We start from the raw sequence: 27,500 nt of genomic DNA on the forward strand, positions 1-27,500 counted from the left end.
GCCAAGAAAACATCCCCCACACCATTACACCACCACCACCAGCCTGCACAGTGGTAACAAGGCATGATGGATCCATGTTCTCATTCTGTTTATGCCAAATTCTGACTCTACTATTTGAATGTCTCAACAGAAATCGAGACACATCAGACCAGGAAAAATTTTTCCAGTCTTCAACTGTCCAATTTTAGTGAGCTTGTGCAAATTGTAGCCTCTTTTTCCTATTTGTAGTGGAGATGAGTGGTACCCGGTGGGGTCTTCTGCTGTTGTAGCCCATCCGCCTCAAGGTTGTGCGTGTTGTGGCTTCACAAATGCTTTGCTGCATACCTCGGTTGTAACGAGTGGTTATTTCAGTCAAAGTTACTCTTCTATCAGCTTGAATCAGTCGGCCTATTCTTCTCTGACCACTAGCATCAACAAGACATTTTCGCCCACAGGACTGCTGCATACTGGATGTTTTTCCCTTTTCACACCATTCTTTGTAAACCCTAGAAATGGTTGTGCGTGAAAATCCCAGTAACTGAGCAAATTGTGAAATACTCAGACCGGCCCGTCTGGCACCAACAACCATGCCATGCTCAAAATTGCTTAAATTTCCTTTCTTTCCCATTCTGACATTCAGTCTGGAGTTCAGGAGATTGTCTTGACCAGGACCACACCCCTAAATGCATTGAAGCAACTGCTATGTGATTTGTTGATTAGATAATTGCATTAATGGGAAATTGAACAGGTGTTCCTAATAATCCTTTAGGTGAGTGTATATATACATATATATATACACATACATATCTTCATATCTATATACATATCTACATATACACACACATATATATGTATGTACATTTATATATATGTATGTATGTATATATAATAAAATATATGTATATATATATATATATATATATATATATATATATATATATATATATATATATATATATACACACACACACACACAGTGGAACCTCGGTTCATGACCATAATCCGTTCCAGAACGTTTGTCGTGAACCGAAGCAGTTTCCCCCATAGGATTGTATGTAAATACAATTAATTTGTTCCAGACCATACAAACTATGAAAATATGTAAAGATTAAGCACAAATATAGTTAATTACACCATAGAATGCATAGTGTAATAGTAAACTAATGTAAAAACATTGAATAACACTGACACAAAACACCCAGGCTCCCTGATCAGCTACACGAGCTGCTACTGGCTCGCGCTCTCTCTCTGTAGCACACACACCACCAAAGCCCCTCCCTCCCTACCTCCGCTACAGGAGCAGCCTGGCTCACGCGCGCTCTCTTTCTCTCTGTTGCGCTCGCACACACACACAAACTCCACCCACCCCTATCCCCCTCCCATCCCTTCCCTGTCAGCTGACCGTGCTCGCGCAGCATTTTTTTTAAATGAGTTAAGCACAGCAAAAAAAAATTGCACAAATCCGAACTGCATTTAAAAACCAACTCACAAGCAACCAAAAAAGTAACATTGCAGGAGATCACGCTATTAAACTTAAAGCCTGATCGCTGTAAACAATGTTTTTAAAATGAGTTTTAAGCACAGCAGAAAACATTGCACAAATCCGAACTGCATTTAAAAACCAACTCGCAAGCAACCAAAATAGTAACATTGCAACAAATTACACGATGAAGTCCATCATGTAAACAATTTTTTTAATGAGTTTTAAGCACAAGGAAGAAAGAGAAAAATGACATTGCAACAAATCGCATTATGAACTAAAAAATTAAACTTTTGAAAAATCCGTAATACAAAAACCACCAAGAAAACTAACCTTGCATGAGACGAGTTCTGGCATGAAGTGTTTTCCTTCAGGTGATTTCTTGGGTTTCTGGTGCTTTTAGCGGTTTAGCTGGTGGGAGTGAAAGCCTCATGCAGCCATTCCAAAAAGAAAGTTCTTGTGACCCTCCACATTACTGGCAGTCTGGCTTTGTTTACATTATGCTGCTTGAAAGCACGAGGGTTCTCAGATTGGTAAATGAGTAAACTGGTAAACAGTTTTTCCACCTCTTGTAATTTCTTTCTTTACTTCGATTTCAGTTTTCTTCAAAACTTTCTCCTGACCACTCTTCACTTGCTTAGAAGCCATAGTTAACTGCAAAAGCACACAAAATACTGTAGAGCACAAAAAGAGTGCACGTCTTATTGAAAACAATGAACAAGGAGTGGCTTTGCTTAAATGAAAAAGCATGGCAGCTCTCTTTCTCTCTCAGGCTGCCTGTGGTGGGGGGGATGGTTCACTCTCTCTCTCTCTCTCTCTCTCTCAGCTCAGGAGGCAAGGGAAACTGGCTTGTTCAGCAAACACGTGTAGCAATCTCCTCCTCCTCCCCCTCCCCAGCAGGCACGTGCTCGCTCGCTCTTGCTCTCTCGCTCTCTTTTTCTCTCTCTCTCTCTCTCTCTCAGCTCAGACAGGCAAGGGAAACTGGCTTGTTCGTATACCTAGTGTGTGGTTGTGAACCGAGGCAAAAGTTTGGCGAGGTTTTTGGTCGTGAACCGAGGTTCCACTGTATATATATATTGACATCATATATACACACACACCAATTATATAAATGTGTGTGTATGTATATGTGTGTATATATATGTATGTATATATATGTATGTATGTATTATATATATATGTATGTATGTATATATATATATGTGTGTATATATATATATATATATATATATATATATATATATATATATACACCCTAAAAGGATTATTAGGAACACCATACTAATACAGTGTTTAACCCCCTTTTGACTTCAGAACTGCCTTAATTCTATGTGGCATTGATTCAACAAGGTGCTGAAAGCATTCTTTAGAAATGTTGGCCCATATTGATAGGATAGCATCTTGCAGCTGATGGAGATTTGTGGGATGCACATCCAGGGCACGAAGCTCCCGTTCCATCATATCCCAAAGATGCTCTATTGGGTTGAAATCTGGTGACTGTGGGGGCCATTTTAGTACAGTGAACTCATTGTCATGTTCAAGAAACCAATTTGAAATGATTCGAGCTTTATGAAATAGTGCATTATCCTGCTGTAAGTAGCCATCAGAGGATGGGTACATGGTGGTCATGAAGGGATGGACATGGTCAGAAACAATGCTCAGGTAGCCCGTGGCATTTAAACGATGCCCAGTTGGCACTAAGGGGCCTAAAGTGTGCCAAGAAAACATCCCCCACACCATTACACCACCACCACCAGCCTGCACAGTGGTGACAAGGCATGATGGATCCATGTTCTCATTCCGTTTATGCCAAATTCTGACTCTACCATTTGAATGTCTCAACAGAAATCGAGACTCATCAGACCAGGCAACATTTTTCCAGTTTTCAACTGTCCAATTTTGGTGAGCTTGTGCAAATTGTAGCCTCTTTTTCCTATTTGTAGTGGAGATGAGTGGTACCCGGTGGGGTCTTCTGCTGTTGTAGGCCATCCGCCTCAAGGTTGTGCGTGTTGTGGCTTCACAAATGCTTTGCTGCATACCTCGGTTGTAACGAGTGGTTATTTCAGTCAAAGTTGCTCTTCTATCAGCTTGAATCAGTCGGCCCATTCTCCTCCTGACCTCTAGCATCAACAAGGCATTTTCGCCCACAGGACTGCCGTGATACTGGATGTTTTTCCTTTTCACACCATTCATTGTAAACCCTAGAAATGGTTGTGCGTGAAAATCCCAGTAACTGAGCAAATTGAGAAATACTCAGACCGGTCGGTCTGGCACCAACAACCATGCCACCAAAATTGCTTAAATCACCTTTCTTTCCCATTCTGACATTCAGTTTGGAGTGTGTGTGTGTGTATATATATATATATATATATATATATATATATATATATATATATATATATATATATATATATATATATATATATATATATATATACATACATACAGTGGTGTGAAAACTATTTGCCCCTTCCTGATTTCTTATTCTTTTGCATGTTTGTCACACAAAATGTTTCTGATCATCAAACACATTTAACCATTAGTCAAATATAACACAAGTAAACACAAAATGCAGTTTTTAAATGATGGTTTTATTATTTAGGAGAAAAAATCCAAACCTACATGGCCCTGTGTGAAAAGTAATTGCCCCTGAACCTAATAACTGGTTGGGCCACCCTTAGCAGCAATAACTGCAATCAAGCGCTATGATAACTTGCAATGAGTCTTTTACAGCGCTCTGGAGGAATTTTGGCCCACTCATCTTTGCAGAATTGTTGTAATTCAGCTTTATTTGAGGGTTTTCTAGCATGAACCGCCTTTTAAGGTCATGCCATAGCATCTCAATTGATTCAGGTCAGGACTTTGACTAGGCCACTCCAAAGTCTTCATTTTGTTTTTCTTCAGCCATTCAGAGGTGGATTTGCTGGTGTGTTTTGGGTCATTGTCCTGTTGCAGCACCCAAGATCGCTTCAGCTTGAGTTGACGAACAGATGGCGGACATTCTCCTTCAGGATTTTTGGTAGACAGTAGAATTCATGGTTCCATCTATCACAGCAAGCCTTCCAGGTCCTGAAGCAGCAAAACAACCCCAGACCATCACACTACCACCACCATATTTTACTGTTGGTATGATGTTCTTTTCTGAAATGCTGTGTTCCTTTTACGCCAGATGTAACAAGACATTTGCCTTCCAAAAGTTCAACTTTTGTCTCATCAGTCCACAAGGTATTTTCCCAAAAGTCTTGGCAATCATTGAGATGTTTCTTAGCAAAACTGAGACGAGCCCTAATGTTCTTTTGCTTAACAGTGGTTTGCGTCTTGGAAATCTGCCATGCAGGCCGTTTTGCCCAGTCTCTTTCTTATGGTGGAGTCGTGAACACTGACCTTAATTGAGGCAAGTGAGGCCTGCAGTTCTTTAGACGTTGTCCTTGGGTCTTTGTGACCTCTTGGATGAGTCGCCTCTGCGCTCTTGGGGTAATTTTGGTCGGCCAGCCACTCCTGGGAAGGTTCACCACTGTTCCATGTTTTTGCCATTTGTGGATAATGGCTCTCACTGTGGTTCACTGGAGTCCCAAAGCTTTAGAAATGGCTTTATAACCTTTACCAGACTGATAGATCTCAATTACTTCTGTTCTCATTTGTTCCTGAATTTCTTTGGATCTTGGCATGATGTCTAGCTTTTGAGGTGCTTTTGGTCTACTTCTCTGTGTCAGGCAGCTCCTATTTAAGTGATTTCTTGATTGAAACAGGTGTGGCAGTAATCAGGCCTGGGGTGGCTACGGAAATTGAACTCAGGTGTGATACACCACAGTTAGGTTATTTTTAACAAGGGGCAATTACTTTTCACACAGGGCCATGTAGGTTTGGATTTTTTCTCCCTAAATAATAAAACCATCATTTAAAAACTGCATTTTGTGTTTACTTGTGTTATATTTGACTAATGGTTAAATGTGTTTGATGATCAGAAACATTTTGTGTGACAAACATGCAAAAGAATAAGAAATCAGGAAGGGGCAAATAGTTTTCACACCACTGTATGTATGTATATATATATATATATATATATATATATATATATATATATATATATATATATATATATATATATATATATATATATATATATATATATATATATATATATATATATATATATATATATGTGTGTATATATATATATATATATGTGTGTGTATATATATATATATATATATGTGTGTGTATATATATATATATGTATACACACAGGTATATTTATGTGTATATATATATATGTGTATATATGTGTGTGTATAGCTTTGGTCACTGAGTGCAAGGGACAAATAATAAAATATAGTCTAAGTGAAACATTAATGTTTTAAGAAGTACAGGTACATTGAGCACTACTGAAGTGGTTGCGGGTAGCCTACATTATAAAGATGGTGTACCAGAACGGGTAAGTAGTTCTAACAGCAGCTAAAATGAATATGGATCATCTCTCGGTAGTTGATCCCTTTTGAAAGGCGCTACACGACGGCTGTGGTATAGAAATTACATTTTCTATGTGAACGTCTAAATTTCTGCCTCTGGTAATGTGCCTTACCGGCATTTAAAGAAAATTAGTTTTGTGTCCTCTGCAGTGTTAAGAGAGAAAGGCTTTGGTTTGAGATAAAAGAAAAAAAGGTGTAAAGAAAGGAAACTTGCTTTTTTCTTTTATATAGTATATAGAGATGTCTTCGCTGACGATATGAGCGCCTTTTGGGGACAGTCGCGGTGGGTCTTGTGTAGACTGGTGAGACGTCCCTTCCATTAATCGGCTGTGATGGCACTTTCAGTCCTCCACTCCTGTGCGTGTCGTCATAATCCGAACTGACGACCTCATAATCGATATAATGCAAGCAAAAAGAAAGTGCGAATTGCCTTAATATTAGTTTGCCGCAGTGTATAGAAAAGGGGTCCCGTGTTTGCACTTGTCTGGGCTATAGCTCAGGGGGAGGATGAAAAAAATTAAAAGTGCTCACTTTGAGTTAAGGCAGAAGCGCAGTCAGCGTCTCAAAGGCTGGCACAGCTATGTATGCTACGCTGCTCGACTTTCGCTGGGCAGGAGACCCCATTTTTTGCAGACTCGTTCACGTGATCAAAAGTCTCAGCGCTCTTTGGAGTTCATTCATTCATTCATTCATATATATATATATATATATATATATATATATATATATATATATATATATATATATATATATATATACATACACAGTATTTTAAATATTACGAAATTTTATCTAAGTTTTTGAAAGTTGTATGTCAGTATGGAAGTGGAAGCACATACACTTCATTCATTTACTTTTCTCTTTTTTTTTACTCCAAAAAAGTAATACCTAGATCTGCTTTATTGCATGTTTGACATTAATATTTTGGAAATAAACATATCTTGCAGAAATAATGAGAAATCCTTTATTTTCTGATACTAATATCTCTTTGTTTTAGGGTCTTTCACACCTCCACACCCACAAAGTAATTCACAGAGATATCAAAGGGCAAAATGTGCTACTGACTGAGAATGCAGAGGTCAAACTTGGTATGTTAATTGCTTTCTTGATTTTTTTTTTTTTTTTTTAATTTATTTAATTCCATTAAATTCCCCTCATTTGCCATCACACCATTTTTCCCAGAGCTTGTTCTTATGAAATCCCCACTTGGTTTATTTTATTCTTGTAGTCTCCAAAAGGTAAGCTATGTCAAAATGTAACTTTTTAAAGCATTAATGACAATGGCTTTATGTAATCTACCTTTGCATTTCTCCTTGAAGTTGTATCATTAAAAATTATTGATCTGGACTGTATGCTTCTAGGACTTGTTTGTATTTTTGGTATGTAAACTGGTTTGTTTTTTGAAGATAGATATTTAGTAGTTTCTGCAAACATATTTAAATAAGTTTGGGACCACCTCACAGCAAGAATGACTGCTGTGATTATTTACTATCTGTAAGGATAAAAACATTGCTGTCATTTTTTTGGTACTATCGGAAATCTATAGTATTTAAGTACTTGCTGAGAAATGGCTGCAATTTTTCTACCTCAGAAAAGCAAACAAGAAAAAATACTGCTTATCCAAAAAAGTAATAATTGCAACTATTTCCAACTAAGGTAACCACTAAAAGTAGAAATTATAGGAAAGAATATCAAAATTAGAATGAACGTATGTTTCTCAAGCCTGTAGCCAGATACTGATGCAATCAAGTATATGTCTTTCAAGACTGCTCCTAGTCAGAATGTACATGTGAAAACTGTAGTGACATTACTAGGGCTTATACAAAAAAATCACAATCTTCTGAAATTTACAGATCAAGAGGCCTGCAGAGTGCTGCAGTTCTTGAAATCCCTTCCATGAGTAAACACAATGCAATTTAGATTATGGCAAATCACACTTAGGCTCATTAATGAAAGGAGGACAAAGAAATGTTGGCACATAAACAGCAGCAACATTAAGTTAAACTGTGACACATCATTCAGGAGGTTGACCACTTGTTTTCTAAAATATGTCAAAGAGTTGTTGAAGAGTTGTTCCATAAGTTCTGCAATATATGCAGTAATTGTGATAAAAAACAGCCTACCGTAGTTTTAGGTTTTTCACATTAAAGAAAGAGAAGGTTTGCCACTTGTTTGTGCAGTTGGAGCTCTAGTAGATAAAATTCATATTTGAATTAATTTGATTATAATTTATATACCTTGTCAAGCAACCTTTGAGTGTTTGCAAATAAACTTTTAGTCTAATGTGCCTTCAGTTTTCTTCTCAGTAAAGCCTTCTAGCCAGAATTGCTACATCAGTGATAGTGCTAGGTGAGAATTTTCTGTCAAGCGTATCTCTGTGTGTCTTTGTTAGGAAGTGTATCAAGTTGAAAGTACAAGTAGTATGGCCTTCTGGATTTAAAAAAAATCTTTTTTATTCAAGTCCACCATTCTGTTTAGGGGAAAAAAATGCCAAAAGATTGCAAATCCTGAATTCATATGACTGGACTTAAGACAAAATGCTATCTAAATATAAAGACAAAATTCAAAAGACAGAAAAAACAACAGAAGAGCTTAGAAGGAGGCTTTTAAAGTGGTATTGAGTACATAGCACTAGACCAACACCACCATCCAAGATACCACTTTATTTCCCTTGTCCCTCCCGTTGTTACTGTTGTGTGAATAACGCTATACAGTAATAGACACCTATGTTTGGGGGGGCATTAGGGGAAAAAGGGGGATTGAGGTGGATCCCCAATCAAATTCAAGGCCAAAGATAAATTACTTACTTTTATCTATATTTGTTAGGATTGAAGAGAAATGGGTGCATCTCACAAATAGTCTAGATAGATAGATAGATACTTTATTAATCCCAAGGGGAAATTCGCATAATCCAGCAGCTGCTGTAATGAAAGGTATATGGGTGAAGGCATTCTGTGTAGTGAATTTATTTATTCATCTCCAAGATATCCTTCTACCAGGGAAGTTTTGCTACTGAGGAGTTGAATTTTATCTTGAAGGGAATGGGTGCAATATATATTAGTTACTTTGATCTAGAATGCATGAACTGAAGAAAAGATGGCATGTGAAAATTTAGCCATACTATTGAAAGTAAAATTCAAGAGTTAAACTGTCTGCTACAGTATATTCAATGTCCATTACAAACAAACAAATTAGGTGAAAGCAACTGTTTGGGATTGAGACACTGTAGGAATTATAAAGTGATCATTTATTCAAAATGATGACTATTTTTTGTGACTATACATTTTTAAGGCCACATGACGTAGGTAGGAGGTAATGAAGGCATGGTTCTTTATGCCAGAAATAGTGTTCAACCAGAAATGATCAACACAGAAAACGCAAAAAACAGCCTAAATTGCAGTGAGTAAAATGTGTTGATGTAAGATAGTTACCTCGGACCTAACTCGGACAAATCAAACAATATGTAAAAAGATAATATTGCATTTATAGATGTTTTCAGTATTCCAAACTTTTCATAAGGAAATACCCTACTGAGGAACAGAAGAGTAAACTGAAATGATGCAAAAGACTATGTCCTCACCTATTTGTATAGACCACTGGTTCCTAAATTTATTTTGTCACAAAACCATAATAAGATTTTCCAAAGATAACCTGACTAATTTTAATAAGAAATTAAATAAAACAAATTTTAGTGACACAGAACTTATTCAGTGTTGCAAAACAAATGAGTGGAAAACAAAAGTTAACAATCATAAAAACAAAATTATTATAAAATTAAACAATAATGTAAATAGGTAACACACATACTTTCATTACTAACAAACAATATATCAAGCAAAACTTAAAAACAAATGCTGATATATATTGTCTATATAAAAAAAAAATTAGGAAAAAACAAAGCATAAAGATTAAAGAGAAGAATGCAGGTGCCTCTTATATTGTAGTATCCTCTGAAAATTTGGTGTAATGTTGGATAACTTAATTAGTATATCTGGTGCAGCATGAAATCTGTCTTGGCTTGAAAATTTAATTGAAAAGTTTTCCCTACATTGTAAAGCATCAAAGCAGGCAAGATTTTTTATTTTTATTTATTTATTTTTTTATTTATGGAAAGCACTTAGCTTTAGAACATAATGTTGTGTGGTAAATGCAAATATACAATATTTGTGAAGAAACAACTTTGACTTGAAACATACTAATCTTATCTTTTAAGTAAAAGGCAATGTAATAAGCCTGTTAGCGAGGCGACGAGGGACTGTGTACTGAAAACAAACAGGAAAGTAAATATTTCCCTCAAGTGTCTTTTAACATGAATAAAAAAGTGAAATACCTCAGGCATAAAGTAAAATAAAATAAACTCCATTTTAATCGTTTTAATACAGATGAATGGTAGACTTAACCGCAACCATGGACCTAATGCTAGCAGTGCTGAATTAAATAAAAGATGTTTTTTTTTATTTATTTTTTATTATTATTAATCTTAGTGTGTTCTAATCATTTCAAATGAGAGAAGTACATGATGACTAGCAGAAAGGGAATAAAACTGGCTTTAGTCTTTTGTAAGACTAGGAAAATTATATTCAAAACTAAATTAAAAGACAAATTGTGTTTTAAAAAAAAAAAAAAAAAAAATTTTAAATGTCAGGTACCATTAGGTTTAGCGTGGACCATACTCCCAAATCAACCTTTTTAGACAAGTTTTAATTGGCAACTAGAGCAATACGAAAAAATAAAGAATATATACCATACTTTATTTAAACTTTCAAAAACCATATTGTACAATTTGACTCTAAAGATTATTCCTGAGGCTTAAATATACTTTCTTAATGGTTTTAACCATTATGACCAGTCTTAGAATTCAGTTTAATAAAATAAGTATTCATTTTCATAATCTGTAATCGACTGTTTTACCTGTTGACTAAGGTTCTGTTATCTGAGCATTCACTTTGATTTTTGGAAATCACAGTCAAGTGACTACTCGCATTGCACAATAGTCACCAGTCGTATAGATGTGCTCAAACTGTATGATAATATTCAGTCTGCTTGACATGCCATGACATGGGTGCTCATAATATATCTGAACATGGCAACAACACATACTTACCCTTACAAAAGAAACCCATGAATACGGGCTCCTCAAAATGTCAACAAAGAAAAGAGCTCCGTTCCTGTCTCTTGCTATACACTCGGATGTTTGAAGTGCAGACAACATGCTTTATCCATTTTACAGAGAGAATTAGAGGTATTTAGTTTATGTAGTTGCTAAGATGCTTTTCTGATCGGTCATTTAGATGCTATATGATATTCAGGTTTTGACATGACAGAAGCAATAATGAATATATAATATACTGTGAATAAAGCGCAATTAAATTTTATGATGACATCAGAAAATTCAGTTTGAGACTGCCCACACTGCAATGCAGCCAACTGACAAATTCATTCGTATGACAGCCCAATCAAAAGACTTAATCGAGCAAAGCAACCTTTCTCATACTACATGTAAAATGATGGCTGATGAAGTTGAGGCTGAGTCAAATCAGTTAGCGAATACAAATGGGGTTTAACACTATGTGGAAAATGGCAATTTTATGCCAGAGATTAGTTGCTTGTACACAACACGCTCTTTTCTGCTTGGTTTTGATACTGTGCCCTGCAATGACTGATGTGCCGTTTTTATTCTTGTTTTATACTAAGTGCTGCTGCAATAATCACTCCTACCGTTTTTATTTCTTGCTTGGTAGATGTCAACAAGTGGCGGGAGCATGTGTATACACACAATGCTGCACACTAGTAGGCACCATCTTAAATAGGCAATAATTTTTGTGAAGTAATACAGTATTTTTTTTTCTTTATAAGTTTACAAGGTAACACATTAACACATGACAGTTTCTCCCCCAGGGGATGATTTTGAATTTTTCATGGTATTTTGTTAAATTTAATGGTTGATTTATCCACGAATGGGGTTATCGAGTATATGCTGCATTTACTTTTCTTAGCTTGTTTGACTCGCTTTGTGATTATTGGATTCTTAAGTAAATCTAGTGTAAATAGTTTACAGATGATAAACATGCATAATCCTCATCCAGCATAATCCTCATCCAACATAAAAAAAAAAAAAAATTTGACCATGCCTTTTTATGAGGTAGATTTTAGCCACCACAAGTCTATATGGGTGTAGTTTTTAACTACATGATAAAATGCTATTAAACATGTATTTTATTTACTTGGTAATAAATTTTATTACGTTCCATTATTACTGCTACTTTTGGCTAAATCTTGTTATAAAAATAAAAATGTGATATTTTTGTCTTTAAGTAAATAAAACTGCTACAATTTTGAAAACAGTAAATCCCCAAACACGCCTAAATGTTACAATATGTGTACATTTTCTAATGTCGAAATGATCAGATTTTCCTAATAAAGTGGTCCCTTGATGTAATCTTTCCTTCAGAAAGTTTGTGTAAATCTTTTCCCAATCTCAATGGCTTTGTTAAGGTTGGTGTGAAGTTCGACAGTTATCAACAAAAGATAGTTCTTTAAAAGAATTTACTTTTTCATGAAGATAAATTTATTTCTATTAAAATGAAACTGTTTCAAAATAATATTAAATGGGTCATGAGTATGAATCTCTTAAATAAAGGTAAATGTTTTTGAAATCAGCACACTTTATTCTAGCAATACTTTCGAACAATATGTGCATTTGAATAACTGATCGTGGTCTCTTGTAATCTTAGAAATTCATGCAGTATTGATCTCTTTGTTTATGTTTGCCAGTGTTTTAAAGTGTAGGCAGCATTTTAAAGTTATGTGTAAGTAGGACCTTTGCTTTTTAATCTGTGACTATGTTAACAGTATTTTTCTTCCCGATATCTTGTCAGTTGACTTTGGAGTGAGTGCACAGCTGGACAGGACGGTAGGACGTAGAAACACATTCATTGGCACGCCATACTGGATGGCTCCTGAAGTAATTGCTTGTGATGAGAATCCAGATTCTACTTATGACTATAGGGTGAGTTCAGAAAGCATTGTGATCTTGTCATCCTCTGAACAAAAGCCTAATCTCACAGGAAAGTTTACAATGGAATGATTATTGAAATAAAATTTAAAGTTTTTAGATAAAATTGTTTTAGCCATTGTAAGTCGCATATTAAAATACTGGGACAATTTAAGAATACTTCCAAGTCAAGCATTGCAGATGTGTGTACCATAATGCCATTAAAACTGAAAATGAAAGCAAGTCCACAGTTAATATCCCACATCTCTCCCAAACTCCCATGTAAAAGTCTGATTTTGATGTTTTACTCCATAAAAGTGCCCTTTAAAGTGAGGGCCATACTTACACAGTATTACATTTGTTTCATTTAATTTATTTTTGCATTTCTACTGTTAAACTTAATTTACACTATGTATGCAGTGTACATCAGTGTTTGTTTTTGATTTTATTTTGTATGTGCTTTACTTTTAATTTGTTTCTAGTTTATATACAGAAATGCAACATTCTTTTAAAGTAGTTCTTTTACATGCTATTCAAAGAAATAGGTAAGTATTAGTAGTTCATGAAGAGTAAGCAAAATCAATTTAGTCAATAATGTAATTACAACTGAAATGTTGTAATTTAATCAGTCAACTACCAGCTTTGAACTATTTAGAATTTGGAAATGTGGTACCGTGTATGTAAGCATGCCTGCATTAATCTGCCTTCTGGTAGATTGTTCCTTTTTGTGCCAGAAGACATTTTTAGAAGGAACAGGCAGCAGGAGGTTAATGAAATGTACTTCATGTTTGAAATTATCAGAATCAAACTCGATCTGGAGTTTCTGCTTTTGTGATCTTTCTTGCCTTAGAATGGGAACAGATTTATTAAACTTTTTTTTGTGTTTTTTTTTTTTTATTTTAAAAGAAAAAACAACAACTTTACCTTATGTTTCTAAAGCTAATTCTTTTTAGGGCATTTTTTCTTCATCTTACCTGCAGTAAATGTACAGTGCATCCGGAAAGTATTCACAGCGCATCACTTTTTCTACATTTTGTTATGTTACAGCCTTATTCCAAAATGGATTAAATTCATTTTTTTCCTCAGAATTCCACACACAACACCCCATAATGACAACGTGAAAAAAGTTTACTTGAGGTTTTTGCAAATTTATTAAAAATAAAAAACTGAGAAATCACATGTACATAAGTATCTGCAGCCTTTGCTCAATATTTTGTTGATGCACCTTTGGTAGCAATTACAGCCTCAAGTCTTTTTGAATAAGATGCCACAAGCTTGGCACACCTATCTTTGGCCAGTTTCGCCCATTCCTATTTGCAGCACCTCTCAAGCTCCATCAGGTTGGATGGGAAGCGTCGGTGCACAGCCATTTTAAGATCTCTCCAGAGATGTTCAATCAGATTCAAGTCTGGGCTCTGGCTGGGCCACTCAAGGGCATTCACAGAGTTGCCACTCCTTTGATATCTTGGTTGTGTGCTTAGGGTCGTTGTCCTGCTGAAAGATGAACCGTCACCCCAGTCTGAGGTCAAGAGCGCTCCGGAGCAGGTTTTCATCCAGGATGTCTCTGTACATTGCTGCAGTCGTCTTTCCCTCTATCCTGACTATTCTCCCAGTTCCTGACGCTGAAAAACATCCCCACAGCATGATGCTGCCACCACCATGCTTCACTGTAGGGATGGTATTGGCCTGGTTTCCTCCAAATGTGACGTCTGGCATTCACACCAAAGTGTTCAATCTTTGTCTCATCAGACCAGAGAATTTTGTTTATCATGGTCTGAGAGTCCTTCAGGTGCCTTTTGGCAAACTCCAGGCGGACTGCCATGTGCCTTTTACTAAGGAGTGGCTTCCGTCTGGCCACTCTACCATACAGGCCTGATTGGTGGATTGCTGCAGAGATGATTGTCCTTCTGGAAGGTTCTTCTCTCCACAGGGGACCTCTGGAGCTCTGACAGAGTGACCATCTGGTTCTTGGTCACTTCTCTGACTAAGGCCCTTCTCCCCAGATTGCTCAGTTTAGATGGCCGGCCAGCTCTAGGAAGAGTCCTGGTGGTTTTGAACTTCTTCCACTTGTGGATGATGGAGGCCACTGTGCTCATTGTGACCTTCAAAAAAGCAGAAATTTTTCTGTAACCTTCCCCAGATTTTTGCCTTTTTTAAGGTCTACATACAATTCCTTTGACTTGATGCTTGGTTTGTGCTCTGAAATGAACTGTCAACTGTGGGACCTTATATAGACAGATGTGTGCCTTTCCAAATCATGTCCAATCAACTGAATTTGCCACAGGTGGACTCCAATTAAGCTGTCGAAACATCTCAAGGATGAGATCAGGGGAAACAGAGGATGCACCTGAGCTCAATTTTGAGCTTCATGGCATAGGCTGTGAATACTTATGTACATGTACTTTCTCAATTTTTTTATTTTTAATAAATTTGCAAAAATCTCAAACTTTTTTCACGTTGTGATTATGGGGTGTTATGTGTAGAATTCTGAGGGAAAAAAATGAATTTAATCCATTTTGGAATAAGGCTGTAACATAACAAAATGTGGAAAAAGTGATGCGCTGTGAAAACTTTCCGGATGCACTGTATCTAATAGATTTGTAGTTTACATTATCCTTGCTACCCAATGAGTTTTTCTCCTTCACAATGTGCTCTCTTCAGGAACTACCTTTTTTCTCTTATGGGCTTGATCATCTGCTTTCATTTGTACCCTTGTCTGCTAGTTCCTCCACTCAAGTTGTCATCTCTGGTTTTGTGAGTGTGCTGTTTTTTATGCACATATTTAATTTTTCCCTCTCATATGGCAGGAAGTGGGAGCTTGGGTTGAGGTGACTAGCGATATTCAGTAATACAAACTTTTGCTTGTCATTAGGGTAGCACATTTCAATATGAGATATGATATTAACTTTCATTTAACTCGTTCCAAGTCATCTGGGGCCTCATGCATAACAGTGTGCGTAGAATTCACACTAAAATATGGTGTAAGGACAAAAGTGGAAATGTGTGTACCGCCAAAAAGTCCAGATACATAAATCTGTGCGTTCACCAACTTCTATGTTCTTCCTCTCCATAAATCCTGGTCTGCGCGAAAAGTAATGCATGTGCACACGCCTGCTACCCCACCCAAACTCCTCCCAGGATTACGCCTCTTTGAATATGCAAATCAATATAAATAGCTCTTAAGCTCAACGTTCTATGAAAAGGCAATGGCAAAAGCATGGGATGAAATAGAAGAATTTCAGCGAATACCAAGTGGAGGCAAGGAAAAACATACTATTTGTTGGTATAAACAACAAAAGGAAGTTGATCAAGTGACATAGTGTCAGAGAAACTCGAAAGCTCAAGTTCACAAAGCTGCACAATGCCCGAAATTAAGAAGAAGTTGTCAGATATCAAAGTCGCCGTAAAAAGGCTAGCTGTAGCCCACCGTCTCAGTGTCATATTAAAGCTTATTAGGATACAGAAAAAAGAAAAAAAATAGGGGCACAGTGACAAAAAGCTTGAAATGTCAACTTTAATCTCGAAATTACCACTTTAATCACACAGTTTATTTTGTCATTAAAGTAGAACATTGTAAACTTCATCTTTAAATTGTTTAATTTTCTAGTTTATCAAATCCCATCGTAACTAAAGTAGCACATTAAATGCTTTGTTTTGTATATCTTCTATGTGTGTGAATCACTGCGTGCTTCTTAAATGGGCTTTCTCTTCCTCTGACTGGACACAGAAGCCATTACATTCGTGATATTACAGCTCTCTAAATAATTAAAATACTGAGATGTATCCTTGATATAATTTTCATGATGATAGAAGTTAAAGCATGTTATAAACATGGGAACACGGTGGCGCAGTGATAGTGATGAGCTGGCACCCTGTCCAGAGATTTTTCCTGCCTCCTGCAAGATGCTTGCTGCGCTGTGTGTGACCTTTGATGAAATAATTTATTGCAGCAGTAGGGTCTCTTTCAAACATACTAACCTCCAATTGCTGTACTTCCTTTTGTTTCTCCAAGTAACCAATCGCCACACAATCAGCTCCTTAATAGATGTTAAGCCATCTGTAAGCTTAGAACACCGATTCTTCAAAACTTTTAAGGAACATTGAAATATCTTCATAGTACATGTTTAATTATTCCATCCATCTATCCTTCAAGTGTCGTGCCAGCCCCAGCAAGAATACAGCGCGAGGCAGGAACAATCCCTGAACTAGCTAGCACTGCTCCACCGTGTCCTCACATGTTTAATTGTTAACAATATAGATTATTTTAATGATGTTAACATTTTATCTATATAATGTAACAAACATATTTTGCTGCATTTCATCTTAAAAATATTGCCATCATATGTACTGTAAATATACGATTTATAAAGTGGCTCAGGTTGTGCAATATTAAAACTGTATCGCAAATTTACAGTGAGGTAATTGTACTTATAAGTACAAAGCGTTCTACAAGGAGCACTTGATGGACTGATTGAGTGCGTTTACAGTTCTTGGGATAAAACTGTTTCTGAACTGCAGTGTCCCTACAGGAAAGGCTCAGAAGCGTTTGCCGTGTGAGAGCAGTTCAATAGACAGCATGGCTGAGGCAGCGTGTGCTTGATGCTGTATAATGATAATTCTCTTTCCAATCAGCTGCTGTAGAGCTGTGATTCCACACTCAGATACAGTGATATAAATACTCCGAGTGGTGTAGTGAGAGTAATATGGAGAAAGATGATCTGCTGTGGCAACCCCTAACGGGAGCAGCTGAAAGAAGGTGCAATGAGAGTAACAACACTAAAGCAGCTATGGTATTTGGAATAGTTTCACCATTCCGTGGGCCATTATATTATTACAGGTTAATTACAATCAGATGCCTTAAACTAATAAACAATATGCGGTTAATTTCAGTGTATTTATAAAGCCGCGTCAGGGATGTGCATCTAAAAAGATAGGGAAACCACACTGGAACAAAAGCACTGCTTTGATGCTTGGTGCCGCCAGTTTGCAAAACCAAGCGGAGTACTTGCGTACGCCAGGGTTTTAGCTAGCATGAAAATGTGAGAGGCTTTATGCCAAATTTAGGTTTTATACATCGCAATTTTGAGCGTGGAACCGGCTTATGCAACATTTTTGTGCGTTTGCACCATTTATACATGAGGCCCCTAGAGTTGGCCATTTTAAATGAGAAAGATGTGAATCACCAGGAAAACAGTTATTGATTACTTTTAAAATCACATGTCTTGCTTTTAATTTTAATTATGTGGTGTGTTTACATTTTTTTTTTGCTTCTTTGCAGAGTGATATTTGGTCATTGGGAATCACTGCTATTGAAATGGCTGAGGGAGCTCCTCGTGAGTATCTGTCTGCCTATATATAGATAATACATTTTTTTAGTGCTGTTTCATTAATTGAGTCATTTTTTAATTGTTTTTCCTTACTATACAGCTCTATGTGACATGCATCCAATGAGGGCTCTTTTTCTTATTCCTCGAAACCCTCCTCCTAGACTGAAGTCAAAGAAATGGTGAGACAGCCATGTGTTCACCTTATTGATTTGTGTGTGTTGTGTGATTTCTTGTTGTTTAAAGTGAAAGGTCACAATAGTTGTATAAGTTTAGTTGTTAGTGCTTTCTTTCTCATCTCATGCAGCCGTTTTTAAGTACAGTCAGTTTATGGCACAGCTTGTAAAAGAGATGTCATTTTTTGAACAGCAAAAGCATATATTTTATACTTGGTTATTAACTTCTCAGGAAAGTCATATGTACCCAACAATGTGTGCAAAGCAATATTTGCACATGTATTTGGTTTGTATTTAAAGCAATACCTATTATAAACCTCCCAAAAATACTAGAAAAGGAGAGTGTTTCCACAGTAAACAGATTTTGCAGGAGTTTGTCACCTGTCAGAACCAAATTATGCAGGATAAGTGAGTTAAAAATTTTGTAATACTTCTGATATCAAGTGACGGCATCGAGTGCCTTTGTATTAGCAGGTGAATATGAAATGGCACAAAACCCTAATTTTATATCTGCTAGGTGTTTTGTTAAACATTTTTATGAGGAGTGATTAAAATAATCCCAGTGAACACTAATACACTTGTTAATGATCCAAAACATTTCCTATGTCACTCCAGTCAAACAATTTGTCATACTTGTACAACCGCCTCTTAGTAGATTAATATCTTTACCCTGACATTACATGTTACACAGAGGTAGCCTTTCAAATTGGGGAACAGGTGATGATCACAAAGGGTCAGGTCTGAAAACAGATTGTGTGTGGCATCTTTTAGAATCTTCAGTTTCACAGAGCTGCCTTTGATACTCATGCAAAGTACATTGTTCATCCACATTCATTGCTTCTTTTTCCAGATTGCCATAAATGCCAAAGCAAATCAGTGTGGTAATTGACTGAATTGTGTGGGCCATATGACAACAAAACATTTGTACTGTAGTTAATAATATAATCCAAGCTGTACACTCATCACCATAAATAAATTTTGCACACAATATTTTCTACACTGAAAATTTCTTGGAGAATCACAATTTTTCCATTCTTATTTTCTGAGTCATAGTGATTTTATCCAAGAATAGTACCCAGTTCTAAAAAATTCCCCTAGTCCAATTTTACTAGTTCAAGACCTTCAAGGACCACTGGATGTTTTGGAGTTATATTTCAGGAGTCTCTATTCAGGGCACCCAAGATTTAAAAAGACTTGTTCCTGTGTAGTTGTTTATAAAGAATGGATTTTGCTGACCAATGACAGATTTCTGTAGTGTCTTCTATCTCATGTTGCATTTTAATTCTGCACTGTGGCTTGGACCATTATTGCAAAATTTTTCAGTACCAGTAATGTCAAAGGCAACCGAGGCCTTGGGTTATTTTAAAGAGACATCTGCCATGGTGGAATTTTGCACCCCTTCTTTTGACTGGTGCACAATAGCTAACTGAGAACAAATCTTTGATTGTGTATTGAACTCATAAATACAAATATAAAACGGTATTTGATTTCTTTGCATCCATGTTGGCCTGAGGAAGAAACTTAATTATAACCAAAAATGCAAGAAACATGTAGTTTGTATTAGGGCTCACAAAAGTGTTGAAATATCTACAAGTCCCTGTGTGGAGAGTGCTTTGAGTAGTGAGAAAAGCGCTGTATAACTAAAGAAGTGTGCATTTAGTATGCCAAGGCTCATTTACAGCCTAGCAAAGTTAGTTATTGCTGAAATTTCACAGTATCTTTGTATGGTCTTATGTTCCCATCTTTACAGTAGATCCCATATAAGCTGTAGCATGCAAAATTGAAGCATTTCATTTTTAAATGTAAATAATTTCCTCAGGCAAGCAGTGCTTTAGCACATTTTGGTATAAAGAGTATTTCCTACAAATATGTCCATAGGTCCAAGAAGTTCATTGACTTTATTGAAAGCTGTCTGATCAAAACCTATACAAGTCGACCTTCTACTGATCAATTGCTGAAGCATCCTTTTATTCGAGATCAGCCCACTGAACGGCAGGTCCGGATCCAGCTAAAAGATCATATTGATCGAACCCGCAAGAAAAGAGGAGAAAAAGGTGAATACCTGTAACTGTCTAAACAGAACTATCCAATTTATGCTTGAACTGCTGTTGATTAACACTAGCAATGCTTCTTTCACACACAGAGGAAACAGAGTATGAGTATAGTGGTAGTGAGGAGGAAGAAGACAGCCATGGAGAAGAAGGTGAACCCAGGTATCAACATTTTTGCCTTTATGATTGTTTTCTTATCTCACTTGTGCGCATATTTCTATGGTTGTATATCAGATCTAGATGACTACACATACTGACATGTAAAGCCACTACAAACTGTGTATTAACCCCTCAGCACTGACAAGCTGTGTTGGCTAATGGGATCACTAAGAATGTCACCTTCCCCTCCCAGCAGTTGTACATCCTTAGACGGCACAGCTGAGACATGTACGTAGAACGCTGGGAATTACAAGCAATTTAAAACAGCCAGCTGATGATTTGACCTGCTTATCTGTGATGAGATTATTGTGCACATGTGTGTGCTTCCCTTTACATTTGTCAGCTCATATACATGAAAGCCACAATTTTTGAAAATAGAGACAAGGTCCATAGTAGTGTGCAATACCATTCCTTGGTGTTAGTGATGAGAGTAATAAATTTTTAATCATATCAGAAAAAATTTGCAGGAAAATAAATGCAAGTCGCTACATGAAAATGATTGAAATTCATTTGCAAAGAAAATATTTGGGGTTGTATGTACACTTTTGTATCTGCGGAATTGCTGTAACCTGAGACCCACCTGTGTCATGTTTAATGCAAGAGACTTTATTAAATATTGTGGCCACCAGGGGGCACACCAGCTCCACAAATATGACGCAGACAGACACAAGTTCAGCACAACACACAAGTTTTATTTACAAGGGGGAAACACTTTTCTTTTGTTCCCTACACAGCAAGCACAATACAGCACGTTTCTCTTCTTTCATTTCTTCTTTTTCTCTCTCTTTCTCTCTGTCCACCTGCACTCCTCCAACAGCAAACTTTGGCCCTCTTCTTCCTATTTCTGGCTCCATGATGCTAGGTAGACAGTCCTTTTTTATTTAACCCGCTCCAGAAGTTCTCCCGATCTTCCACACACATGGTCTGTCAGTAGTTCTGAGTGATGCAGAAACCACATGATATAGGGACTCAGCAGGGCTGTCCCCCAGGACTACAATACCTGTCATGCCTTTTGGGCACCCATGTGCGAAACTGTGCCTAGGCTTGCTGCCATCTAGCATCCTAGGGTAGATGAAGCCCTATATAATCTCTGTTTCCCCCTGTGCTTCCCTCTTAAGGACGCCGACCGTCCTTCACTATATTTTATATCCATATTTTTTGCCTCAGTTGTTTGCTAATTTCTGTTGTTTATTATAGTCTGACTTTTCTTCTAAGTAGGCATATGTTCTATGATTGTGAACTAGGCATGTGTTTATACTTAATACAACATACACATGATCGTATGTATACAGCAGAATTTCAAATGTCTTTTGGAATTTCACAGTGCACTTGTTTTATTATGAATGTTTAAAAATGAGGTAGAAGACAATGTAAAATGCTAAAAATCACACAAAGATTTACAAAGAAGATTTATTTATTTATTTGGCTCAGAAAGTGTCATTATCTACATGAAGTGTACTGATGCTACTTGTCTGGTTTTTCGGAGCAAAAGTGGATTCCAAGAATTTATATATTGTGTTGTGTATAGTTATACCACACTGCCGACTAGAACATCACATAAAGGGATCATTTTCCTGCAGATCATCTAATGTGGTCTACCTAATTCTTTACATGAAATGTCCTGACACTGCACTCTGTGGGAGAAACTGGACAAACACTCCGCCAGAGAATGAATTTACACAGATTCCACATTAAACGTGGCAACACAGATGTTCCTGTAGTGGCCCACTTCAACAGCCATGGACGCTGTGAGAGGGACTTTAAAGTCACAGTGCTTATGGGCAACTTCAGAACACAGCAAGAGCGAAAAAAATGCGAAGTTAAACTCATGCTAAAATTTAACACATTGCAACATGGTTTGAATAGAAACAAGAGTTTTATGGCCAGATATGAGGATTGTTTGCATCTCTCAGACTGACACAGACAACCTGACTACAGATCCACATTGTGTTGGAAAAACTCATTAGAAACTTCAAAAGATTTTGTTGAACCGTTATCTTATCCAAAGACCTTGACCATACTTTGTTCTTCTCTCTGGTTAAATGAACCCTAGCCTGAAGGAGTCTATTATTTTTTTACATTTAAGATTTCTCACTTAACACTAGAATTACCAGAGCCTACGAAAAAACTCATAAATCCGTCCCATCTAAATCGCTTCTTAAAATCGTTCACAGCTCTCCATCAGTGTCTTTTGTAATCTGAATGTGCTGATAAAAATCAGGCTGCAAGCAGCCGGCTATTTCATCCCCCCACCTACTTAGAACGTGCACAAACTTCTCATGCCTTGATTGATTTTCTGGGAGTGAAGTGGAGTTTTAAAGTGGAAATAATAGATCGTTGTTTGGAACACACGCATTTCATGTCTGTTCCGTTTCTACAGTAATCAGTGTAAAACATTGTTAAAACAGAAACGTTTTTTATTCTGCTAGTAGATGACAAAATGTAGGCATAAACTATATAATGTAGGTACTACTGTATGTAATGAAGCTACAAATCTAACACAACAATTGCGCTTTTATTCAAAAATATAACTGCAGAAACAAAAAGCCGCCTTAACATGCAACATTGACACCCGTTTATTATGACTGCCTCCGTGGCGCAATAGAATCAGCTGCCGTCTGGGAATCAAAAGGTCGCGAGTTCGATCTTGCACCACTCTGTTTTGAGAAGTAATCTGCTCTTAGTCTTACTATTTTAGAATAAAAACATACATTTGATTTCAGTCTGTAACAGCCGGTGTAATTTGATACTTGTAAAGGTTAGCTTTATTTATTTATTTTTTTTTATGCATCTGATCTTAATCATTCAAAAATTTCCTCAGTTTAAAAACATTTAGAGAGATTCCCCCCAATTTTATATCAACTTAAGATACAAAGAATGAAGAATATTAAAAGTGATGGGCTCTGATCCAGTTGTTTCTTTCTTTTTGAGTCACATCAATGATTTCCACCCCCTTTCTGTTCTACTTTAGCTCCATCCTTAATGTTCCTGGAGAGTCCACACTAAGGCGAAACTTTCTGCGGCTCCAGCAAGAAAATAAGGAGCGCTCTGAAGCCCTCAAAAGACAACAGCAACAACTGGCGGCCCAGAGGAGAGATCCTGAGGAACATAAGCGACAATTATTGCATGACAGGCAAAAACGTATTGAGGAGCAAAAAGAACAGCGTCGCAGGCTGGAGGAAGTAAGTTATGAAAATGCATTGTCCTTCACTTGACAAGAGGCAAGCTAGATTATACTTAATTATTTCTGTACTATTTAGAGTGTTTTAGTATCTTGTTTTAATGTATACCATTCTCGGATTAAAGCAGAATGCAGAATCCAGATCCAGTACTCTCAGTAACAGTTTATCCAGGTAGAAGTAGTGCTGGGCGGTATACCAGTTCATACCAAAAACCGTTTTTTATTTTTCTTATGGATTTTTCTTATACGGGAACAACGGTTTAAATAGCCTAAACAACATTCGGAACGTGGCGCAGCAGGAAACTGTTTAAGGTGGCACCTGTTTCACTGCTGCACCACTATATACGCATGCAACAGAGTACATGCATTAGTGGAGGTATTAAGCGGTGAAAATGGGCAGAGAACATTCCCGAAACGAAAGCTGTAGCAGACGATAAAGTTGAACGTGATGACACAGAAGAACTTTTAATGCTAAAAGGTGCCGTGTCTGTTGTTTTAAAAGGTCGGATGTGAACCATTATGTTCAAATGTGTGAAAACTGTTTATGTACTACTGGATAACACTGCACACCAAGTTGTACTTGTTTTATTTTATTTGTTTTTCAACACTGTGTAATGTACTGTACCTGGTTACTGTGTAATAGTGTGATGATGCTGGTCCCCTACAGACTCCCTCTTCCCACATGGGAGTCTGTTGAATCAACACCGTCGATAGTCATGACTGAGATGAGCTGAGAAATCTCATTGAAACCAGGGGATGATGGAAAGTGCTTTTGTTAAAAACAATCAAAAGTAAAACCAAAAGTGTCCGTTGTGCAGTGTTCAGAAAAATACAGTACTCAAATAAATAGCAAATCCATAAAACCAGTGAAACGTGGGGATAAAATTTACAAATATAAATCCATTCAAATAGAGGTTAAAATGCAATCTCTCTCCTTGCCCGGTCGCAGCACACCACCATCTGTCTCCACAGCTCACCCTTCACTGGTGTTGCGGGCGGAGCCTTTGCAACACAAACTGCTTTCTGCCAACTCCTGTCTTGGTTGCCACCACACTGCGCAGCCAGACCATCTGAGGTCATCACACCTCCCATCATCCTTCGCGCTCACTTAGTCGCTCCTCAGATCCATCTGGAGGTCTTACATTTAGCTCGCCCCACTCTATATGCTTAGTCAGTGGGGTGAACCAGCCCCTAGATCGCCTGAGCCTGCGCTCCCTCACGGAGCCCCAGCTCATGCTGCCTTCTCCTTCCTGGTGTCTGAATCATCTCCCATGACTGCCTTTTCCCATCCTTAACCTCCTTGTTTTCTGTCTTTTCTTTTTTCCTTCCCCCTATCCTGCCGGCCCATAAATATGTCTCCGTGGGCGCAGCGCCTTATTCACACGCCGCAGTAAGCCGATGAAGCAATTGAGAATGATCAGGTGCGACTTGCCCCAATCACCTCGTCAACTGCCAGTGGTCGTGCGCCCACAGAGACAGCGAACTGGGCATAAAAACCTGACCTTTTTTTTTTTTTTTTTTTTTTTTGAAGCTCTGCACCCACTATACCACAAATAGCATTATACATGCAAGTTGTAGTTTTATTATTTATGTATATAGCTTAGCTTGAAGCAAGGTCCATATTAATGCAATTTGCCTTAATGACGGTTCAGTTGGTAAAGATGTCATCACCTAGTTACACTTGTTTTATTTTATTTTGGTGAATACTGTGTAATGTACCTGGGCTTGAAGTTTTGTATTAATAGTATTATTACTGGAAGTTGCACTACTATTTTTTTATTGTTATTATTTATTAGTTTAAATATTATGCAGTTTAATGATGGTAAAGTTGTTTAAAAAGTCACTTTAACATGCCAGTGGACAGAGATTGTTAACATTAACAGAAAGTGTAGTTGGTTTACAAAAAATATTTACTATTTATTCCTTTTCTAAGACATGTTCAGTGCAAAACAACTTTTGACAAGCACTTTTGACTTTGGTTGACAATATGTTGTCAAAATTTTAGTTTAAGTTGTTTGCAAAATTTGCTGAATCAAAAGGTTCTATATTTTGACTGCAACTTTCATGCAATGTGATTCCTTCTCTTCATTAGTACCTCATTAGTGCCCCCTTCCTTGAAAACCATCAAATTTGTGTGCACATTAAAAAATTTTTTTGTACAATGTACAATTCTCATGACAGTGGAATGGGTTATTCTTAGCCAGTCTATTGCAGTAATTGCAGTGGAAATTGTGGTTAACTCATGCATGGGGAAAAAAATACCGTTGAATACTGTAAAACCGGATCAATTTTGAAAAATACCGTGACACAGAATTTTGGTCATACCTGTACTGCATTCCCAGTACCGCGCACCATAACGCAGAGATTGTTTTTTGTTTTGATCTTGTCTAGTGTTGACTAATCGTGTTCAAATGACACAGTGTTTTCAAATAATTGTGTTTTCATGCATGGATGTGTGTGTGAGTGCATGAGAGGGTCAGAGACAGATTTGATATCATTCATGTGGTTGCTTGAATCTCTACTAATAAAAGGCAAAGCACTCACTCACTCACTCACTCACTCACTCATTACTAATTCTCCAACTTCCCGTGTAGATAGAAGGCTGAAATTTGACAGGCTCATTCGTAACAGCTTACTTACAAAAGTTGGGCAGGTTTCATTTCGGAATTCTACGCGTAATGGTCATAACTGGAACCTACTTTCGTATACTGTATACGGCCATAGAGGGCAGCTCGGTCGCCGTGTGAGGCAGAGTTGCATCTTGCGTCTCGCATCATCACACCTCCCATGTAATTGAGGTGCTATATATCTATACTAATAAAAGGCAAAGCCCTCACTCACTCACTCACTCATCACTAATTCTCCAACTTCCCGTGTAGGTAGAAGGCTGAAATTTGGCAGGCTCATTCCTTACAGCTTACTTACAAAAGTTGGGCAGGTTTCATTTCGAAATCCTACGCCTAATGGCCATAACTGGAAGGTATTTTTCTCCATTAACTGTAATAGAGTTGAGCTGGAAAGACGTGGGGCCGGAGTTTCGTGTGACATCATCACGCCTCCCACGTAATCACGTGAACTGACTCTCAACGCAGTGTGTAGAAAACCAGGAAGACCTCCAAAAAGTGCTTAAGAAAACATGCATTATATAATTGAGAAGGCAGCGAAACAATAAGAAGCTAGCGAGTCACATATACTACCATAGTCATGAGTGCTGCTACCTCGGAAAGAAAGCAAGGTGTAAACCTAAACTTTAAATTAAGTTCATAGACAGGCTGCCGCTGGCGTTTCACATGCCCACAGGTAATGCGGGATACAAGTTTAATGAGAGGACGCAGAATATAAACGAGGTTTTGATCACTTTGTAACTAAGTTAAAATTGTAGGTGAAGGGGTGTGCTTATGCAAATTCCGATAGACTGTTTGTGGGGGATTGACAGTTAAGGCGGGTGGGGGAGTCACGTCATCATCTCCCCTCCCATTCATCTCATTTCGCTCTGAGCTGAGCTCTGCGGCTAACGCCGTCTTCTGAAGCAACTTCGTCAGACTGCCACCAAATACTCACAGAAAAATCTACAAGTTAATACACACGCTGTCTCTAGAGTTTCTACACACTGAATCCTCCAGGCACTACTTACAAATGGTCACATTGACAATCGTGTTACGTTATTTTTAAAATCTTTCCTTTTCT

The 27,500-nt window shown here is 37.3% G+C and overlaps 1 protein-coding gene across 4 annotated transcripts in view; it reads left to right on the top strand.

The window, feature by feature from the left end:
* Positions 1–27,500, top strand: part of mink1 (misshapen-like kinase 1) — a 232,261-nt gene that overhangs the window by 87,394 nt on the left and 117,367 nt on the right. For all 4 annotated transcript variants that reach the window (XM_039747227.1, XM_039747228.1, XM_039747229.1 and 1 more), the window contains exons 5-11: positions 6,926–7,016; positions 12,807–12,937; positions 18,201–18,255; positions 18,350–18,428; positions 20,301–20,476; positions 20,566–20,635; positions 23,604–23,814. In XM_039747227.1, coding sequence (XP_039603161.1) covers positions 6,926–7,016; positions 12,807–12,937; positions 18,201–18,255; positions 18,350–18,428; positions 20,301–20,476; positions 20,566–20,635; positions 23,604–23,814 — 813 coding nt within the window. The remainder of the gene's footprint in view (positions 1–6,925; positions 7,017–12,806; positions 12,938–18,200; positions 18,256–18,349; positions 18,429–20,300; positions 20,477–20,565; positions 20,636–23,603; positions 23,815–27,500) is intronic.

The sequence above is a fragment of the Polypterus senegalus genome, chromosome 3 (genome assembly GCF_016835505.1).
Source record: "Polypterus senegalus isolate Bchr_013 chromosome 3, ASM1683550v1, whole genome shotgun sequence".
Classification (NCBI taxonomy): Eukaryota; Metazoa; Chordata; class Cladistia; order Polypteriformes; family Polypteridae; genus Polypterus; species Polypterus senegalus.